At 45.4% G+C, this 21490-nt stretch overlaps 3 protein-coding genes across 6 annotated transcripts in view; 1 reads left to right on the top strand and 2 right to left on the bottom strand.

Annotated features, from left to right (window-relative positions):
* OGFOD3 (2-oxoglutarate and iron dependent oxygenase domain containing 3) overlaps positions 1-186 on the bottom strand; it is a 42753-nt gene extending 42567 nt beyond the window's left edge. The window contains exon 1 of one of the 2 annotated variants that reach the window (XM_064675707.1): positions 34-186. In XM_064675707.1, coding sequence (XP_064531777.1) covers positions 34-140 — 107 coding nt within the window. In that variant the 5' untranslated portion in view covers positions 141-186. The remainder of the gene's footprint in view (positions 1-33) is intronic. The other variant, XM_064675706.1, reaches the window with a different exon arrangement.
* On the top strand, positions 163-9406 carry HEXD (hexosaminidase D). 2 transcript variants are annotated; one of them, XM_064675691.1, is made up of 12 exons: positions 163-522; positions 655-764; positions 841-928; positions 1852-2016; positions 3061-3244; positions 3675-3746; positions 4477-4672; positions 5310-5392; positions 6192-6270; positions 6343-6444; positions 6954-7043; positions 7886-9406. In XM_064675691.1, the coding sequence occupies exons 1-12, from the start codon at positions 163-165 to the stop codon at positions 8052-8054; spliced, it is 1698 nt and encodes a 565-aa protein (XP_064531761.1). In that variant the 3' UTR covers positions 8055-9406. The 2 variants fall into 2 exon arrangements, with proteins under 2 accessions (XP_064531761.1, XP_064531763.1); XM_064675693.1 differs by having other exon boundaries at positions 193-478.
* Positions 9407-9553: 147 nt separating this feature from the next.
* LOC135424467 (cytochrome b-245 chaperone 1) lies at positions 9554-21466 on the bottom strand. 2 transcript variants are annotated; one of them, XM_064675712.1, is made up of 7 exons: positions 21330-21466; positions 19016-19143; positions 17875-17916; positions 16554-16627; positions 15523-15619; positions 14159-14303; positions 9554-13613 (listed from the first exon to the last, which is right to left on the bottom strand). In XM_064675712.1, the coding sequence occupies exons 2-7, from the start codon at positions 19098-19100 to the stop codon at positions 13484-13486; spliced, it is 573 nt and encodes a 190-aa protein (XP_064531782.1). In that variant the 5' UTR covers positions 19101-19143; positions 21330-21466; the 3' UTR covers positions 9554-13483. The 2 variants fall into 2 exon arrangements, with proteins under 2 accessions (XP_064531782.1, XP_064531781.1); XM_064675711.1 differs by having other exon boundaries at positions 21347-21466.
* Positions 21467-21490: the final 24 nt, after the last annotated feature.

Here is a 21490-nt window from a genome sequence, read left to right as displayed (position 1 = left end):
GAGGTGCGGGCCAGGGCCCCCCTGTGCCGGTACCTGCTGTGCCGGCGGCCCCCGCGGCCCGTCCCTGTTCCCGTCGCCGGTCCCGGCCCGGTCCCGGCGCTCTCGGGGCCGCGGGGCAGCGCCCGGCGCTGCGGGGCCATCGCGCCTCCTCCGCGGCGAGCGATGCGCTCGGCGCGCTTCGCCCTGGCCTGGCCTGCCTGGGGAGCGCGCTCGGCAGGGCGGGAGGATCCGGCCCAGGGCCGGGGGCGGCGGAGGGGCGGCAGCGGGACAACGGGAAACCGGGACAGCGGGACACGGGGACAGCGGGACGCGGGCTGGCAGCGCCGGGACAGCGGGGCCGGGGCGGCGGGACAGGGGCCGGCAGTGTGTGGGGGGCACGGCGGCGGCAGCCCAAAGCAATCGAGGCCGGAGCATGCGGCGGCGCCTGGTGCACCTGGACCTGAAGGGCGCCGCGCCCCGCGCGCCGTACCTGGAACAGGTGAGGGAGGGACCTGGGGCAGGTGTCGGATTTACCAGGCACAGGTGAGGAACATGCCTGGCGCAGGTAAGGGGTGTGGGAGGGGAACAGGTGGGGAACATACTTGGCAGAGTTGAGGAGGGGATGGGGACTCATCCCGGCCCGGCCGCTCCCCCGCTGTCCCCTCCCTCCCGCAGGTGCTGCCGCTGTTCCGTGCCCTCGGTGCCACCGGGCTGCTGCTGGAATATGAGGACACCTTCCCGTATACGGGGCCGCTGGAGCCGCTGCGGGCACCGCACGCCTACAGGTACAGCCATGTACCCACAGGTACCACCTGCCTGGTACCCCCCAGTGCCCTGGGGCACTGACGTGTCTCTCCCCAGCCCCGCGGAGCTCCGGGCTGTGCTGAGCCGGGCGCGGGCGCAGGGCCTGGACGTGGTGCCGCTGGTGCAGAGCTTCGGGCACATGGAGGTGAGCGGGGCAGGGCTGGGATGGGGGAGCAGGGCGGGTGTGCTGAGCCGGCACTGCCTGGGGGGCAAGGAGGACAGTGGGATCCTGGGGTGTGTTAGGGAGCACTGCCAGCAGGTCAGGGAGTGATCCTGCCCCCTCTGCTCAGCCCTGGGAGGCACATCGGCAGTGCTGTGTCCAGGGCTGGGATCCTCGGGATAAGAGAGACACGGAGCAGATGGAGCAGGTCCAGGGGAGGCTGCAGAGATGCTGAAGGGATGGAGCATGTCTGTGACAAGGGAAAGCTGAGGGAGCTGGGGCTGTTCAGCCTCCAGAGGAGACACTGAGAGGAGACCTCCCCAGTGTGTGTCAGGGTCTGCAGGGGGGGGCAGAGCATGGACCGGGCTCTGCTCGGGGGGCCCAGCAATGGGACAAGAGGAATGGGCAGGAAACAATGCCCAGGAAGCTGCACCTGAACATGGGGAAGAACTTCTTCCCTGTGCAGTGACCCAGCACTGAACAGATTGACCAGAGAGGGTGTGGAGTCTCCCTCACTGGAGATATTCAAAAACCATCTGCACACAGTCCTGTGCTGTGTGCTCTGGGATGACCCTGCTCGAGTAGGGAGGTGGGACCAGATGACCCACTGTGGTCCCTTCCAGCTATGATGTGATTCTGTGTTGGGAAATTTCTGATGTAAATCCTGATGTTCCCATTATCCAGCGTGCCAGCTGCAGGATTTGGCATCAGGGTCACACTGCACCATTTCCTTCACCCAGAGACTCCTCAGCACCATGGGGCACAGCCGTGTCCCCCCAGCCTGTCCCTGGTGTTCATTCACAGGCACACCCAGTTTTAGCAGGACCTGCTCTCAGAGCCCTGGTGCCAGGGGACACTGCTGTGCCCTCGTTCTGTGGCTGCTCCCCAGGCTCTCCTTTCCCTTGCAGTTTGTGCTGAAGCACAGGGAGTTCGCTCACCTGCGGGAGGTGCCGGCGCTGCCCAACGCCCTGAACCCGCACAAGGAGGAGTCTCTGGCGCTGGTCAAGGCCATGATTGACCAGGTCATGGCCCTGCACGAGGGCCTGGAATGGTTCCACATCGGATGTGATGAGGTGGGACTTCTCTTGAGCCTGGAATGTTTTTCCTTTGAGGAGGATGGCAAGGGCTGAGTCCCTGTATGGGCCATTCACTTAAGAGCTGGACTCGATGATCCTCATGAGTCCCTTCCAACTCAGAATATTCTGTGATTCTGTGACTCTGCACTTCAGTTTGGGTGGGATTTTGGGGACAGAAAACACAACTCAAGCCAGTGTAGAAAAGTCTTTTTGACACTAAATAATTCCAGAAGCACAGGATGTCATTTCTATTGGTCTGAGTGTAATATCAAAGTATTGAAAGCAGCTTCTTAAATCTAACTCAGCACTTGGGTTTAGGTCAAATGAGTATTTAAAGTGAGATTAAAGTGAGATTATCCATTGGAGCTGTTCATTACAAATGATATGAGTTTTATGTAAGATGTTGTCTCTTCGTTCTGGCCAAGTTACTCAAAATAAGCCTTTTTGTGGTGGGTGGGAAATGTTGGGTTTTTTTTTTGTCTTGGGACTTTTTATAAAGCAAAATGCTATTTATGTAGAATAAATGTGTTGTGGGTAAAACCTGCTCTAAACCAGCAAAGAGTTTAAATGCATATCCAGCTTAACAGGCCTGAATCCACTCTCTGCATGGACCAAGTATGGGGGGCTGCACTTGGACATGCCCCCGAGTTGCTGTTAGACTCATACAGATGATCTCCTTCCCTGAGACAGGAACCTTGTTTTATATAACTCAGGACCTGATGTATTACCAGATTTAAAGGTAATAAATGTGGTGAGAGCTGCTCCTAAGAACAAACCTTCCAAAGGCAAATACAGCATTTAAATATTTTAGTTTCTATAGGAAAATTCCCTTATGATCACACATAGTCATGGCCACAGTCTCCTGCAGACTGATAGAAATGCTTGCAGTGTCTTCAGCACTGAGAGGTGCTTTTGAATATGTCCCCTCAGGGTGTCCCATCTGGGCAAAAGGTTTGGAATATTGTGTGACTTAATGATACTGTGTCAAACTCATTTTCTTTTTCTGTATAAGCAGTCAAGATTCTTTGCCTGATGTTTCAGGTCTACTACCTCGGTGAAGGAGAGGAGTCCAAGCAGTGGCTGCAGCAGCCAGACAACACCCCAGAGAAGCTGTGCTTGGCCCACATAAAGGCAGTTGCCAGTTGTGTGGCCTCATCTTACCCCAGGGTGACTCCCATCGTGTGGGATGACATGCTCAGGGGGATGAGTGAGCAAACACTGGCAGGTGTGTGACCAGGGATGGGCTGAGGCATGTTTTGTGTCATACCAAAAGGTTTATACAACTAGTTAAAACAGATTTGCTGGCACTGAAAATAATGAAAACAAGAAGAGTTGATATATATATATATATATCAACTGGTCCCAGTGGTGCAAACACACAGAGAAGCTGCAGCCCTGTGAACACCTCTGTGATCATGGTGCACACCATGAGGACTCAGACACTGAATTGTGGGGTAGCTCCAAGACCTTGACATCATGAGTCTTGTCTGTTGAAAAATATGAAACCACTGCTAAAATTTGAGTAGTCTGAGCACAGATGGAGTTCCAGCATTTTCAGAGCTACCTTACACGTGCTACTGCACCAATAATCTGTACTTAGTTCTCACTTTTACCTGGCTGTTTTCCATTACTTAGGAGAGCTCTGTTCCTTCCAGACTCCGGGGTCCCACAGCTGGTGCAGCCCATGATCTGGGACTATGCAGCCGACCTGGATGTGGAGGGCAAAGGTTTGTGCTTCTCTGCTGAGCTGTGTAGAAGCAAAGAGCTGTTTAAGCAAAATAGCCAAAGCAAGACTGTGTCATTAAAACATACCTTAGTTGGACACCAAGCAATTCTATTTTTGTTAAGTTGCTTTTTGTTGCTTTAATGGCATAAACACAGCTCGTTTGATTTCACATAAGAGTTGCTATTACTAATTTTCTTTTACTATTTATGTTTCTCCTATGAAGGACTTGCATTGTCTGCTGCTTAATTCTTTTCAACACTGATGGGGCATTGAGAGGTTTTTCACAAGCACTGTTACATCAACTCTCCTCACACTGAAACCAGTGGGAGCCAATAGCCCTGTATTGAGCAGCTCTGCAAAAGAAGCTTCAAGGCTTCAGACATCTACAGAATTCAAAGGGAAACTCCTAAAGGCTCCAGTCAGGCATTTAACACGCATGAAAATGTTTCTTTGTTGGAAAAAGAATCAGCTGTCAGATGTTGTGCAGGCTTGTTACATGCCCAGGGTTCTTTTAGCACTGTAACAATCCAAGGGAATGCAATACAGTTAACTGGGCACATGAAAACAGGAGGGCAGCCACCAAAAAGGCTCCTCAGAGAAGGTGTCTGATGTCCCATCCTTGGGACCTCATCAGCCTGTTGGAACTGGACCTTGGTTCCTCTCAGCATTTCAGCCAGGGCTGAAAATGGAGAAGGCTGATGCTGTGAGTGTCCCTTTGTGTCTCATTGCAGTGCAGCTCATAGAGAAGTATCAGAGATGTGGCTTCTCCAAGGTGTGGTTTGCAAGTGCCTTTAAAGGAGCCACAGGAGTGAATCAGTCCCTCACACTGATTGGGCACCACCTGAAGAACCACCTGGAGTGGCTGGAAGTGGCCAGCAGGACCCCCCCTGATGTCCTTGAAGGTATCGCCCTGACCGGCTGGCAGAGGTGAGGAACAGCCTTTGGAATGGTTCCAGGGATAACACAGAGGCAAACTTCCACCCCAGAACTCCCCAGGAGGTACAAGGAGGCTGGGGAGTTTTGCAACCCTGCAATCCTTCCTGCCAGTCACTGCTGAGCCTCAGAGATCCACTCAGGTGGTACAGCACTTAACCAGCAGGAGCAATTGTGTTGGAGACACCCCCACCAGCAGATTGGGTTTGAAAGCTTGAATTTACTTTGTGCCACCTAAACTGCTTATAGAGAACATAATTCATGCATGGGGGATGTATCTGAATGTCTGATGTGAACTCAAACAGAATGAAGTTGCATAAGAGAGAAGAACTTGTTCATATAAAGAAGGACTAAAAGGTTTTTATGCAAGTCAGGAGGTCTAAGGGAATACCAGAGAGCTGAATTGCAATTTCTCTCTCTGATTTGCCTTGAGAAAGTAATTTCATTTTTATCTGTTCTTATAAGTAAGACAGAAATACTTTGTTTTTCAGGGGTAGAAGGTCCCTTCTCTGAGACAGAAACTGATGTTTCTAAAGCTCTTTAATTTTAATGATTGAAATATTAAAACTTCCCATTTATTTAGTATGTTCTGCCAGTAAACTGTCTAATTAATGGATTTTTTTTTACCTAGGTATGATCACTTCTCTGTTTTGTGTGAGCTTCTCCCAGTGGCAATTCCATCCCTGGCTGTGTGTCTGCAGGCACTAAAGAATGGTACAATGACAACTTTATTCTCTCTCAGCTAATGCCTTGCACAAGAGGGAACTGCCCTTGCCCTAAGGTTGGCACAGGCTTATTATATTTTGAGGTGGTTTGACTATCTGCTCGTGGTCTGAATTATGAACAGTAAATTACAGTTTGCAGTATGGCAGCAGAGAAGCCTCTTGGCCTAAGAATTTAAAAATAGCCATTGGATACTCATCATTTCTTATGTTCTAACCCACAAATGATGAAAAACTTCATGTTTATACTAAAAAATAAATTGAAGAAGCTGAATTGCTTTTTAAACTGATTTGAAACAATACTGATATATAAATTAGATTCATTTAGTTTAGATTTAGATCTTGCTTAAGTATAAAACTTGCATTGACTAATCAATTTTCTTAAAATGGATGCAGGAAGGACACTGCCTGGTAAAATACTTCCTGTAGTTCTGGTTTCTTTACAGGCAGTTGTCAACAGAAGGGTTTTTTTTTGTCTTGCTGCATTTCTTATTTTCAAAATAAAGCCCCACAGGTTACTGATTTTTAACTCAGGCACTACAAATATTCAGCATCCTGAATGGGAGGCTCAGAGCTGGGAAGTGCTTTACCAGAACACTGTGTGAAAGACCACGTGCTCCACTTCCCACCCACAAGTGTTTTTTTCCTTCTTCTGTTCTCATTGTACCTTTTACAAAATCTCCATCCAGGAAGAACTGCTGAGCCAATGCAGAGTACTCCAGAAAAACCCTCTTGTATGACCATTCTGGTTCCTTAGGCTCCTTTTGCTTATTGCCACTGTCTTCTGCCAGGTGGCTACTCTGAAAAGGTTAAAGAAAATGTGGAAGAGCTCCTGGGAATGTCTAACCTGGAGATTGATACTTACATGAGGTAAAATTCCAGCTGGAGAATTCGGGTGCTTCTCGTGGTAAGTTCAGAAACTAATGGATCCTCTTTGTCCAGCACAAGTCTGGGCACCTTTCCTGGGAGCAACATCCTCACCCTTGTGACACAAGTGAGCTTCCACCTCAAGTCATCAGTGGATGAACTTCTGGAAAGGAACAGGTAATGAGGTTTATGTTGATTCCCTGCCTGGCTGCCTCAGTGTTGGAGCTGCATCACCTCCAAGTGGGGCACAATTCCAGCAAAGTGATTTGAACATCAGGCTCTGCATTTCAGGCATCATTGGCACCTCAGCAGAACATAATATTTAGCTGAAAATTTAAAATATTTCAGCAGAATTCCTAAATACTATGTGCTGCCTTATTTCAAGCATCTGGTTCTTTCCTGAGTTACATTTTACTGCTATTTAAAGTTAAAATCAAATTTTTGAATGGTGCAGTTACAAAAAAAGGAGCTCGAAATGAAACTTAAAATGCAGCAGATGATCTGTTTTTATCATCTGCCAAGAACAGTCTTTTACAAGCTAGTTCCAAAGATATACAGACTTAAATAAACTTACTCCTTAAGCATTATCTCTGCTGAAGTCTAAAGTCTTATTACCTCCCTGTCATCCTACAAACACAGATGTCACTGCCCTTTCAAACTCTGCTCCTATTAACATCCATTTTCAGGTATGTCACAGGCTGGTTCAGCCCCTACCACAGGAAAAGGAAGATTATTCATCCTATAATAATGCACCTCTTCCAGCCAGATGCAGTCAGGTAACACCTCTTGTTTTGCATCACATGAGAAATAGTCTGTCAGATTTTGGGCACTCAATTACAAGTTTTGAATCCTTGCCTCTTTCTGTAATTATCTCAGAAGCATCAGTGGGAATCAAACAATATCAAGTATTCAGAATATGGGTTTAAACAGAAAATGTTGGGATTGGATTTAGATGATCAAAGTTCCCTTCCAACTCAAACCATTCTATGATTCTAGTTCTATGTTTGCTTGCCTTCTGTTGAATAAGTTCTTTGAATACAAGTACAAAACTGGTCTCCAAAAACCTCTCCCTTGTCTACTCCTGTGTACCTCACTGCACTTGTTGGCCTTGGTGTAGGATTTCACCATGGACCAGCTTCCAGACAGGGATCAGAATAAATCCAGACCCTTTTCCCAGCTCCTTGTCACCATGTGCTGTTCAGAACTTGTCCTACACATTTTGCCAGTTCATGCTGATTTTTTTTTTGCTGTGATAAGGTGAATATCCAACTGCATCTACTCTTTCTGATAAAACCCAGAATTAAATTCCCAACAAGTCTCACAGCAGGTTTCAGTTACACTTAAAATGTGTATAGTGCTTTTCTGAGCTCACATCTCGGTACTTTAAAAGTCATTGCATGAGAAAAGTGCCAGGATTATTGGTACTTAAACAGAAACAGCATCAACCTTTTGCCATCTGAACAAAATCAAGTCCTTTGGGCTCTTGTAATAGATGCTTCTTTTCCTGTTAAGTCATTTTAAGGACAGCACTCCCTTCCTAAGGCCAGTAAGCCAACCCTCCCCTGAGGCAGAGCTCACCTGCAAATGTCATTGTTCCTCCCTTCTCCTTTCTGCTCAGTCTCCTCTCCAAGTGGAATGCTGTGGTGCAAGACCTCCAAGCAGCCATGGAGCAAGTTTTCCCCCAGTGTGCTATAGAGGAGTGGATGGAGGAGAACGTCCACCCCAGCCTGCAGAAGCTGCAGCAAGTGGTGGATGATTTAGATGAAGCAATAAAAGCACAAAATTAGGGGCACTTCAATTAGTCTGTCTCATTCCATGGGAAAACATGGCTAGTGGAAATCAGCAACTAGTCATTGAGCTGGAGTTTGTCATCTGGAGAGCTGAACTGTGATTAAACAACAGTGACCTGAGGGCAAGAAGGAATTTACTGGTGTAATAGACTTCAAGTCTGTTTTAATCTCCCTGTCTTAACACACACTGAGCCTTAATTCACCTGCCCTGTAAGTCAGGTTTGCTGCCCTTGCATAACAGAATGCAGGAGTCACAACTGGAGAAAAAACCAGTTTCTTCCACATTCAGTATTTGTAGCAACAGAGTTTCTTACTTAACAATACCTGGAAAAGTTCTACAAGTTCTACTCCAGTCAGTGCCCAACATGTCCACCCTTTGCAATTTTTATAAAAAGAAATATTTAGGATACTTACACCATGCTTTAGGTCCTTTTGTTCTGTCCTGCCACTCCTCCATGTGTCAGCTGTGCTGTGTCCTGCCATTCCATCACCAGTCCTTCCACAGCAGGGAGCAGTTCCAGATTTTGGGTTGGATTTTTTCAGTCTTTGAAACACATAAAAGCCTGGGGCTTAAATCCTGCTTTGATTAGCCTGAGGTCAGGGATTAACATCCAGCCTTTTGCAGAGGTCTGAGCAAGGCCCTGTCAGGTGCTGACAGGTCACAGCAGAGGCAGAGGGGACAGGGGCCATCCCAGGCCAGAGCCAGAGGGAGCTCCAGGAATAGTGACCCTTGGACTTGGAGGGAAAACTGCCAAACAAACATTGGGCTGCTTCACTGGCTGCCAAAGCATCAGTTAACCTCAGCTTAGTCTCATTCCCACAGAAAAGCACCATCCCACTCTCTAAGGCACCTGTTGAGCTCTGTAAAACCTGAAACTGCAGGTTTGTCCCAGTTTAAGGCATGACTTAAAGTTACTAAATATGAGGGAAAAATGCTGGTTTATTCTGCTTTAATATCAAACTTTTCATATTGTGTGGCAATATATTTTGTGGACGTAACTGGAGCAATAAGATAAACACCACAGTGGAAATAATTCAGAAGTCTGGTAGTTAAATACATCACCATGAATATTCAAAATATTTACTTGTGCTTCACTTATTCCTTTATTTTTTTTTGGAAGCACAGGTATTGAAATTTTCTTGGAACAATCTCTAGATTCAGAAAGTACAAGTACAGCATAAGACAAACTTTAACTTTCTCAGTGAGAGCCTCAGTGATTAGGTCCACATGCAGATTTTATTCTAAAAACAAGCAATTGCTATGCAGACCTTAATTACAAAAGTTACATGCCTTGAACTAAACAAGATCTTAACTTATTTTCCTTGAATAAATCCTTTGATACTCAAAATGTTTGTGGAAATGTGCTTCTTTTTTGTGTGTGTGGCATGTTGGTTTGGTTTAAAGGAGGGAAGATGGAAATATATTCACCAGTGGAGAGCTGGATCCCCATTAACTCCTCCAGCAGGTCCATGTCAAGTAGTAATTTAGACAGCCATTAATATTTTAATAATTTTAATTAAAAACAATACAAAATACTACAGTGATGCAAAACAAGTTATCAAAGTTGATTTTATCAATGGACTTTTTTTTAAAAAAAAGACAGTATAACAAGGCCTTGCTGCAATTCTACTCACAATTTTACAGTAAAAAAAAAAGGCAATTTCTAAACAGTTTCAAGAAGGATTTTTGCCTCAGCAATCTATGACAGTGTCAGACTAGCACTCTTTATTTACTATTAAGCCAGCTGAGTTTTTGGTATCTGTAACTTCATAAATACAGCCCAAGAGTCAGATATCAACTAGACAGTTTAAATACTTTGATTTTCTTGCACAATTGACGCGACTTCACTGAAATATCCCAATATTGGATTATGCCTTACCTAAAGCAGTGTTCTCCCTCTGTACAGCTTGCACTCCAGGCACTCTGGCTTTTGTCACTACAGCACAGTTGTGGTAAAGGACATGACAGAGAGGGTTGGGTTTATGGGGCAGGGTGTTAGGTCTAACCTAAGCTCTAGTTTTAAATAATTTCTAAGTCTTATAAAGTACAGCTGTCCAGGCACAAGTCAGTAGATGGCCTGATATGCAAAAATGACAACTACATCTCCTGTAACACTGTCCCAGGAGTACCTAATCTCCTAACAAAACTAGTCTTTCACATCATTCTTTGAGTCCAAGCCACTTCACACCAGGCCCACCTAAGGCTACATTTACTGGGCCTTTCAAACTGCTGGGCCCAGGAGGAGTGAGGAAAACCATCCAAAAAAGCCTCTGGCAAAATGGTAAGAAGTGGCAAAAGAGGAGGATGAGACAGGACTAGTCCAAAGAGGGAAGAACAGCACCTGTCCTGAGTTAGCACCTGCTGTCCTCAACAGTTCAAGCTGCACCACTGAGGAGTGCACAGACACTGCAGAACCAAATCCATGTTTAAGGCCATTTGCAAGTTAAATTTACACACACACAGTTACTGCAAAACATGAAAATGTGGTGATGTCTTCCAGCTACAAAAGAAAGTTTTTGAGGACAGGAAGCAAACGTGGACCAAGAGAAACAAGAAGCTCCCAAGTGTATCAGACAGCAGTGCCCAAATACACCAGGCAGAACCCACAGTAAGAGACAATTCCCTCAGGGCTTCCCTTTAGCTCAGACTATGGAATTCAGGTTCCCATTGGAGCTGTACTTGTTTGTACAGTGGCAGAGTTGCCCAGTGCCAAATGGAAATGGCACTAGAGGGAATGGCTCAGCTGCTCTGAGAGGCTGAGGAGTCAGAACACCCCTCTCAGACACACAGTGCATGGCAGCTCCATCCCTCTCCTGCCACCACTGCAGGGCACTGAGGGCTGAGGGGGACACCACACAGCACCTTCCAAGAGCTGATCACTGGACATCAACCCAAAAGGCAACTTACTCCACAGGACGTACTTCAAGCCATGTTGTACCTTATTACAGGTCATTCCCCTTTCTGAGGATTCTCAGTTTTCCTTACATTGTTTCAGTGTTTGTGTGAGACATTGCATAGTCCATAAGGACATCCATGACTGGCACCAGGAATGCACAGCAAGCTGGATGCACAAGAGCTCAGCAGAAGCAGGACACAGGGTGCAGGGCAGGGTCACACCAGCAGACGTACCTTTCAAAAGCTGATTTTAACTGGAAAACTACAGCATGGTTTACACCTTCCATGGAATGTCAGCTCTCATGGGAATACAAAAGGAACCCAGTATAGCTATGAGTGAATGCAGGTAGTTTTTCCTGTTTTATCCATGGTGCACTCCATGGGCTCAGAATGTAAGTGCAGTGCACACCACAAATGGGCTCTGCATGTCCTTGACTCAGAGCAGCAGTTACCACAGGCTGTGCCTACATTGTACCATTAAATACTCTAGGTTTTTTCAGTATTTCTTACTGGAAGTCCTGAGAACACTCATCATTCTCACTTTACAGTGTCGGGAAAGAAAGAGTTCTCCAAATCCCCAATGTCATTCTCCTCTCTCTAAAACGAGCACCACTTGGGGTATAGATCACAATGGATTTCAATGAGGAACTCTCCAAGGGGTTACACCCTGCAACATTTAAACAGGTTTGATAACTATGCTCAACCTACAGCTGTGCTTCAGAATAAAGGCCAAATTCAGCTAATGGCCTAATTTTCCCACATTCATACACAGCACCTTCCCAGCTGCAGTGCTGTGGGGTAGGGACTGAAAACCACATGATTATGCCACTGACTCAGAGGACTTTACAAACACGTACTGGCAGAGGTCTGCCTTGGTACCTGATGTGATTACAAGGGTCTTTTCCTATTTAAAGGAAACATCTCCCTGGTGCAGGGAGATTACCTTCACACTGCCAGCACTGAGCCTTTGCCTCACAGCCACTTCCCAGGGCTGAGCAGCTGGAAGGTAAATCCTGGGACAACCTGGGTTTGGTCAGAGCAGCAGGTGCTCAGCTCCAGGTCTGTGGAACACACAACAGGACAGGGCTTCTGCTGAAAGCTTTTCAGAGCCTTGTCTCTGTAGAGGTAGAGCAACTTGAAACACAAACACAGGCTCTGAAGTCCTAAAGGAACTGCTGCCAGAAGACATTTGCTGCTGGCCAACCAAAAGCAGACAACAACAAGTTACCTTGTACCTTGTTCACATTTCCTAGAAGTTACTGTGTAAGTATTTTCTAATTCAGGTCTTAAGACCATAAGATTCCTAAATAAAACCTAGGGAACTTCAGTACAAGCATATTTGAAGGAGCTTTCAGTTCTTTACAATTTTGTTCTTGTACTGACATTGATGTAGACACGATGGAGTTTTACTTCTAGACAGAATATGTTGACTTAGAGAGGTAGCTTTTACTTCAAAAAATACCTTGAAAAGTTAATATTTTAACTATTTGTGAAATCATTGGTCAGAACAGAGGACACCACACACCTGGAGTAAAACATGGTACAAGTCAAACATGGAATCTACCCCAGCTATCTTAAAAAAAATTATTATTTAGCACTTGGGTATTTCAAGTGAGGAAATCCTGAACAACTCTAGGCTACCATGTTGTTTGACATCAGACTTTTCCCTGCCTAAAGTAACAGATGTCCTTGCTTCCTTTCTAAACACACAGTTAAAATAGTAAACATTGAGGTCTAGGAAAAAAAGTTATTCTGTCCTGGGGCAGTCTGTGCCCAGAAGTGAAGCAGAACAGGGTTAATCTAGAACATCCCAAAGACATTGAATCATCAGCATGATCATTCTTCCCTTTGCTATTCATGGCTCCTCAGCCAGTCCAAGGGAAGTTAAAACCACATTACAGGTTAAACAACCTGGTGTTCCGAATTCCAAGACAGGTACTCAGACTTAAATTCCCATGGGTATCCAATGGCAAGTCAGTAGTAGAGAATATAAAAGTGCCACTACTCTGCATCACCTAATTGCATATATTAAGCTGCTTAAAAGGGATTTAGCAATATATTCAGTCATAACATTTCAAGACAAACCTCAAAACGTCGCGTCAGGAGTCACAAATTCAACTCTTCTACACCTCATGTACTGTACCTGCAGCAGATGTTTCCAGTAAGAGGCTGTTTACACCTGCACCTCCACTTCACTAATGGGAAAGCAATTATTTCATACCAATCCATCAATAAATAATTATTCCTAGACAAGTTTGGTGAGCTGACAAAGTTCAAAAGCCAGCAGTGTCCACATGCAGGAATTAAGGCAGAAGAGCAAATGAAACAGAATTTGCTTTGGACTCTACAACAGCAATTCTTGGAACGTGGGTCTCGAAGCAGTTTAGCACTGAATGAGGTGCATTAAGACAGATTCCTCTCATTGCAAATTGTAGAGAAATGCCCAGGCCAAGGTTGTGAGGGATTTCTTTTTCTGAAGAACAATTGGAGTGTTTTCCAAATGTGTGAGAGCCTCAGCTCATGATGACTGTTAGTATTTATCCTGTGGTTCATCTGCATCACTCGCCTCTGTTTCGCTGCTCTGAGAGAAATCTTGGGGGCTTTCTACTCTGTGCAGCTCCAGAAAACTAGTAATGAGTTTGGCAACTGCTTCCACATCACTGTGGAAAAGAAGAAACAATGGAAGAGTTAGTGGAACTGTGGTGCTGACAAGACAAGAACAAGCACATTAAATCTTGGGAATAACTGCTTGGAGGGACTACTCTATATGACATACAGATCAGGACTGACAGCATCCCACACCAAGCCATTAGCTCCACATCAGAACAAATCAATCCTTTCCCCAGTTCCTGCTGCAAGGGTCCTTATTATCAATGCTTAAAACAAATCCCCTGTTAACTAATACACTGAATGTTTGCAAAACAGAATTAATCCCCTCTGCCATTGCACAGCTGAGGAAGGTAACTCCAGCAGACATGCAGCACTAAAGGGATCTTAGATATCTAAATATGACCCTGATAGATGGTGTTACCCAAACATCTACAACTGAAAACCTTTAAGGTTTAAAAGGTTTCCAAACTGAGTAACACGAGGTCATACCAGCAAGTCTGAAAACTGAGCTTAGTCTCAATAATCGGCACTTATTGACCCATGTGATTGGGATTTCCCACCTTACTCATTCTAATTTAACAAGTCCCCACTGCACCTTCTGCAGCCCAGCACTGCACTCTGGGTCAGGGGGTGTGAGAATCCAGTGACAAAGCGCAGCACCACCAGGTAACCCTTCCCAAAGTACCGCACCGGCTCCTCCTCCACGTTCACGTCCCGGATCTCGCTCAGCAGAGCCACCACTGCAAACACACGTGGAGAACAGGGCAGTCTGTCAGCATGGATGGAAACCCTGAGCACTGAGTGACCTGGGGGACAGGGGCTCTGCTTCTGGGCACCACTGCTGGGACCCCACCCAACCGGGGCAGTCCTGCATCAGCAAACAGCTGCTGAGCCGCTCAGGCACAATAAACACGTCCAGGGGGTGAGTGCAGCACATCTCAGCTGGTACAGGCCTGAGGAACAAGATCTACAGCCTGCCAGGGACTGGGGACCAGGCATTTGTTAGCTGTGTTTCCCACTTTAATGACAGTTGTAACTATTTTTCTGTACAGAGCAGGTAAACAGGTATGGAGCGTACTGAGACTGAACAAATACTGAAATATTTAACTGCTCAGAGCACCTGCATCCCCACGTTCATGGTACCCAAGAGAAATATTTATGTTACCAAATATTACAAAATAACCTCTCAGGAAGAGATGTGCTCAGCTCCCCAATGCATACACACACCCTAAAGAGAAGTTCAGAAACATTAAACATCCTTCTCTCCACATCTCTCATCTTCCACCTCCAAAATGAATGGCTTAAAAACCACTTCAGCCTAAGGACATTCCAAATGTTGCCAGTTTTCTAAGCACATTGAGAGTTGCTTTGAATAAAAGCTCTGACAGGGAAGAGGATCCTACTTTAGTTTGCAACAGAACTCCTGACTACACTGCAGGTTCTGTTAATCCAACAGGAAGCCCAAAAGACATCAGGTACCACATTAAACTGAGCCCACTGAATACGCTGCTTTAATTGCACATTATATACCTGCAGGATGCAGCATTTCTGCTTGCAAAGATCTAAATGTTTGCCTGCTACCAAAAGCAGATTAAATTACAGAATCTCAAGTTCTGGATGCAAAATTTCAGTTTTTCCACCAGTCCCACCTGCCAAGCAGGGGAGCCAAGGGAAAGGTCAACCTGCACATTAGCATCCCAAAGGAATGGCTAAGATTGCTCTGGGAAACAATGTGCAAGCCCAGCTACCTTGGATTAAATAATTAACAAGATGCATTCAGCACATGCAAAAGGCATTTGGGCCCTGAGAGGCAGATTGTTACATCTGCTGCTTGGGAACAAAGCAGATCTGGCAACAGATGCAACTTAATTTGAGTACAGAACTCCTGAGAACCCATTAAATGGGCACATATCCATTTCTTCTGCTGCTCACATCTTCTACCAGATGCTGCTTTCTCACCTTGTTCATGGCCTCCTTTGGACAAGGTCAGTATTTTTTTGTACAGATTGAATGTTTTTAGGCAGACTGTTCCCTTGTTCTTATCAAATACAGCTTCCTGTAAAATCGAAAAAGAAAATCAAGATTTTCTTAAACACACCATCAATAGCTATGCTTCAAAGTAAAATAAAAATAGTTCTGTGGGAAAATAACTTGGTAACACAGAAAAATACACTGCTAGTTTAGAGACATTCCTCTATCATTAGACTGTGAAAATCACAATCTTGCTCTTGGTTTTAACAGACTTTACCATATCTCCTGTGTTACTTCTAGGAGGGAGTTAAAACTGGGTTCTTTGCCCCTCTTGCCACATTCCTTGTGTCATAAAACCTTTGCCCAGAATCAAATGTGAACACTAACTTGTAACTCCTGTAATTTTCACTTCTGGTGTCTGCACTTGGCATTCCAGTGCTGTGCTCTATGGGCCAGGCTTACACCAGATCCCAAACATCCCTGACAGTCCATGAAAAGAGGATGTCTCCTGTGTGAGTTGCACATTCTAACACAACTCAGCTCAGCAAGGTGACAATCCTATATTATGGCTTATTGCTCTCAGTTCCCAACAAATCAGCATCCACAGGATTATAAACCAGCTTACACCATTCTTGTCCCAGAGGAACACAGCTGAGCATCCTGGAAGGTCAGAGCTCCCCTATTTAATGTTCTGTCTATAGCTGGAAGGGCAAGTACAAAATCATGTTGTGGCAGCTGAATGTGCTGGTCATTCACCCTCTTTTATATAAGGCCACAAAACATTTTGGGGCAAGTCTCCCCTTAAAAATACCCATGTTTAGCTTCATGTTTTCATGCTTAAATAGTCAAAGAATTATTGCCCTAATTCTAGTCCCAGTATAGCAACCCCAGAGGGTTTCCCCAAAACCAAAGGCATAACTGGTCTGTTTGGACTGAGCAAGTGTGTGGGGCTGCTGGAACCAGCATCTGCCAACTGCTTCTTACTCCCACCACCTCAGTTCCTGAGTTCAGCATCTTACCTCCCACTGCTCCAGGTTCTGTGCTGCCACAAAGAAACACCCAGCCATATAGAAGAGCTTCCATGCCAAGCTGTCTGAACAATGCAAAAAATACACAAATTTAGCTTTTTTTTTTTCCTTCTTCTTTGTTATTCAGACAGTTCTAAAAGCAGCATGCTCCCTTTAAAGGCAATAAAAGGAAAAAAAGGTTTCTCAGATGGAACATTTTTTTGCCTTTAGTTGTACTACAAGCTATTTTACAGCTCTCAGGATGAAAATAGAGAAATTCTTCACATTTTTTCAGAGACTTCATTCACAGTGGGCTTCAAACCACATAGAATTATAAGCATATGTTATTATTGACAAGGTTGTAACATTGCATCTTTCTCTTCTCTAAAAGCAAAGGCATCTTAAAAGGCATTCACAAAACTGCCAACCCGCTGTCAACCACCAAATATTTGTGCTGCAGAGAACAAGGGTAAGGGACAATAAAAATTCACTGAAGCAAACATGTTTCTGCATAAAAGGAAGCAGTTGGCCCTCCTGACAAACAAACATTTGCATTTTACGTCCTGGAAATGTTTACATACAGCAGCCTGAGCAATTTGCTTACTCAGGTTTTTAGAGTAGAACTGTGCTCAGGATTGTTTCACAAAACTTTGTTGCAATGTCTTAAAATAAACAAGGCTGGTTTAGCTGGTGGCTCAAGCAGCTTTCACTCCATTTTGCTCTTTCATTAACAATACATGGATTACATTGGCAGCATATTCCTACACACCATTAAGTTTTAAAAATTGGATGTTAACAGGATGCAGCAAGAGAATGACAGGGCAGCTTCCAGGATAAATCCCAGAGGTGGAAGGAGAGCTGGCATTTGGTGCAGTCTGCTCTGCTGCAGGGGGGGAAGCAGCAGGAGCTGTCTGATCTCTGAAGGTGTCTGAGTAATCTCTGCCAGTGATGATGTGACAGTTTCCAGAGAAACAGAGCACTTCAGTCAAAGGCAAAGGAATCATTTCATTATGGGGGCAAATAATCGCTGTGTGTCTTCCCAGGAGAGCTGTGAGGACCAGCTAATCACATTTACAAATCACACACAGTACTAAATAGCATTATTAAAAATACTCTTGCAAATGGAAAGGGAGGCTGAGTAAGAAATAGAGCACTAAAGCACAGTAAGTCATGCAGGCAACAATTATTATTGGGTTTAATATTCATGTCACGAAGTGGGACAGGTACCTCCACTGCCTGTGTAAGGCCTGACAGAAGCTCCACAGGAGTCATCAGCATGAAAAACAGATCAACAGGAAAGAAACAATCCTCAAAAAAAATTAAAGGGCATTACCTGCACTGTAATAAGCAGCAGCCAAACCTATGGAGGCTATACCTAGGAGGAAAGAGGGGAGAATTAGAACAACAAAAAAGTCTGAAATTCCCTGATGAAAAACATAACTTTTCAAAAAAAGGACAATTGTGATTGCAACATGAATCACTGTATGAAAGTCAGTTATTTTTTTTCTCCAAACCCAGAATAAAAAAATCTTGTGTTCTGCAAAGGCACTAAAAGTGCATGGACCAAGGTCAGAAATAAAAATGCTGTGACACAACTGGGAACAGAACCTCAGAGGGACTCAGTGTAACCATTACACCACACTTCCTCTCAGCACAGCACAACTTGGAGCCTGCTGACACAAACACTGCAACCGTTATTTGTCCCTTTAAGTGCCCCGTGGAGCCAAAAGAAAACTTCTGCAATGAAAACTTCAGCAACTTCTGTGTCAGAAGCTGCCAGCTCCTTTCTCCCAGGGAGGGGGAAGCAGCTGAAGGGTCCCTCGTGCCCCAGAGGCTGCAACTGCAAAGATCTTGGCTCCACATCACTGAAAGCAATGACAACCTCGTGGTGTCACTCAGCTGGAAAGCAGGATATGTCACATTTTCCCCACCAGCTCTCTCAGTACAGCCCTAAGTAGTTTATTTTTTCTGTATATTAGTGTTTATAAAGATGCCTTTCAGAACATCCTGTATGACTTCCCATTTCATACACAGCAGTGTTAAGAGTTCACCACCAACCACACACGAGATCCAACCCCAGCATGGCCACACTGCAGTTTTCCATTTCTGAAAAATGAGACCTAAGAATGCAGCCCCTTCAGAAGCTTCCCATTTATATGCCTATATGGCATCTGATTTTCTGTTCTTGCTCTTTCAGGACTCCCTCGAAATTTTGTTCACAAGCTCCTGAGGTTCTGCAGATGACAGGCTGAAAAAGGAGCAGTGTCACAGTGAAACCACCACGCTGAGGAGGAGACCAGACTCGTTTAGTGGTTGTGCTAAAGGAAGAGTTCAAAGCACGATCATTCCTCTTCTTGAGAGAAGAATGCCTGGAAGACAGGCATCTCTTGTTAGGGGCTCTTTCAGGAATTTACTCTATGGCCCTCTTCCCTTAAAGCAAGCTCTGAGACAAACAGAGGAACACTTGGTCTTACCAACACAGAGGGACCAGGACCGGATGCCAGGTGACCTCTTCAGATGAAGGAGGGAACTCGTGCGGTTTTCAACCAACATGTACATCTTCAAAAACTCCCAACAGCCCAGTGTGACTCATGAAACCTCACTGGACAAAACAAGCAAACAAACAAACAAACAAGTAAGAACTTTAAATCATTGAAGACTCCACTCCTCTCCCCTCCTAGCACTTTTTCAAGATTTAACAAGTCTTAATCTAGATTATATAAGATGTCCAGGGTAAGAACACAGTGTTTTTGCACAGGAAGAGCAACATGCATACTTAAAACAACCACAAAGAAAAACTGTTACGTGGAGAGTTGCATAACATCAACAGGAATCTGAACTCTTGGAGAAACTTCTCATTTTGAGTGGAAGAGTCTCTTCCTTTCTATCACAACCAGATTCCAGAAGAAAAGTGTGGAAAACAAGAACCAGGAACAATGTTGTTTCTAACTCATGCAGCCCCTCAAACAAATAAAAGGAGAGCAATGGAAAGTTCTTGGACAGCATTTTTCCTGTCAGCTGAAAGGGCTGTGTGAAGGACTAGTCTGGGAGCTGAGGCAGGTCACTGCAGCCTCCTGCACCTCTGACATCTGGTCTCTCAGCCCTGATGACACACCAGGAAGGGGTTACAGCCACAGCCAGGCAGTGCCAGGGTCCCATAATGCCACAGATGGCATTCCCATCTTCTAAACCAACTCAAGAATATAACAAGGAGCTTCCACAAGTATGTTTATCTTTCCTCAACAAGACCATGCCTTCAGCCTAGGCAGAAACTAACAGTAGAGATTAAAAAGGTGGGTACTAATTAAAACCAGTAAGAGCTGGGCAATCCCATGCAGCATTTTCAAGTAAGTTTTTGCTCTTTACAGAACAAAATCAGGGAGTCATTTAGGTTGGAAAAGACCTTTAAGATCATGATGACCAACCATTAAGCCAGCACTGCCCAGTCCACCACCAAACCATGTCCCTAAGCACCATGCCCACCAGGGATGGTGACTCCAGCACTTCCCTGGGCAGCCTGTCCCACAGAACCAGTTCCAGGAGGTTGGCACTGAGCTGCCCTTAGCTGCCCATGATAACAGGTTTCCAGAAGAATGTCAGCATTCATCAGGTCTTGAATAACCATGAAAAACATGTAGAGAGCAGGCCCAAGCACATCCAGGTTCTTACAAAAGAAAAGTACATGATTTTCGGTCCTTTAGTTATCCTGCTGCCCTTGGATGCAACATGACACTCCTGCAATTCTCTGCTACCAGGGGAGAGGATTTAGCCAAGTCCTTTCAGTTAAACAAAAAGCACCTATGACTTTGATTTTAATCTCTTAGCAACACATCTAAGAGCATCTGAAACCGAAAGAGCCAAAACCACTTATGCATGAGACACACTCCATCTCCTCCGGATGTCAAGCATTAAATTTTAATTTTCAAATGACTCCTGTGAGTTGCTCTCAATGTACCGGAAAATACCTCTGCACTTACAGTGCCTTCTCCTGCCTGCCACCTAAAAGATATCTAAAGGTTATCAAATGCACAGAGATCACTGCAGAAATCTGGGTGCATTTCACAAATATGACACCCTACTTATAATTCACACAACTATGAGTTAAATGCGTTAATGCAAACTTTGGTCTCTCCCCCCATGTTCACTAAGCGAAGTCATTAACCATTAATTATATCCATTAACCACGCAAATGAGTCTTGGCTTAATGTTGGATACTCAGCATCAATGGAATTGTCTCTCACGGGTTGCTGTTTGCAAGAGAGGGGCCTCACGGGATAAAAAGCACCAAAGCAGCTTCTTAAATTTACATTTAATAAATAAATCATAAACGTGGCTTTAAGCGAATACAAAAGTTTAACTAGGAAAATTTTACGATTACAGACAAAGAGGTGGTTTTGGGCTGCTGTTTCAACTCAATTTCAAAACCTCAATTTTGCTTGAATTTGTTGGGTTTGCCATTAAATCGATCTCCAGCACCAAAATAAACATTCATATGCTTCCTCCAAGCCCTCGGCTGAGGGCGAGCCAGCAAAAGCCATTGAAAGGAACACCTTGAAAGCTTCACCGCCAATATCCATCAGGTCAGGGCCACGCATCAGGCGAATTTTCTTTACAGAGCGCATTTTTTCTTTACCTCCCACTCCTGCACCTGCTCCCCCCACCCACAGCGTGGGGGAGGCACGGGGGACCCTCCCCACACAGGGAGCAGCGCTGCCCAAACCCACCCAACGCGCGGGTTTTATTTCCCCACGCACCCCGAACCGAGGCCCCCCTTCCCCCTGCCCTCACCCCCGACCCCGCGGTACCTGCCCGGCTCCGGCCGCGCTCTGAGGGACCCGCAGCCGCCGCGACTCCCGCGCCCTCGCACAGAACCCGCCTCAGGGAGGGCCGGACGCGCCCGCCGCCATTTTGAGTGAGGGCAAAGGACGGGCACGCGAACCGCCCCTCCC

The sequence above is a fragment of the Pseudopipra pipra genome, chromosome 19, assembly GCF_036250125.1.
Source record: "Pseudopipra pipra isolate bDixPip1 chromosome 19, bDixPip1.hap1, whole genome shotgun sequence".
Classification (NCBI taxonomy): Eukaryota; Metazoa; Chordata; class Aves; order Passeriformes; family Pipridae; genus Pseudopipra; species Pseudopipra pipra.
The sequence above is the reverse complement of the archived record's forward strand: the minus strand, read 5'-3'. Positions and strand labels throughout refer to the sequence as shown.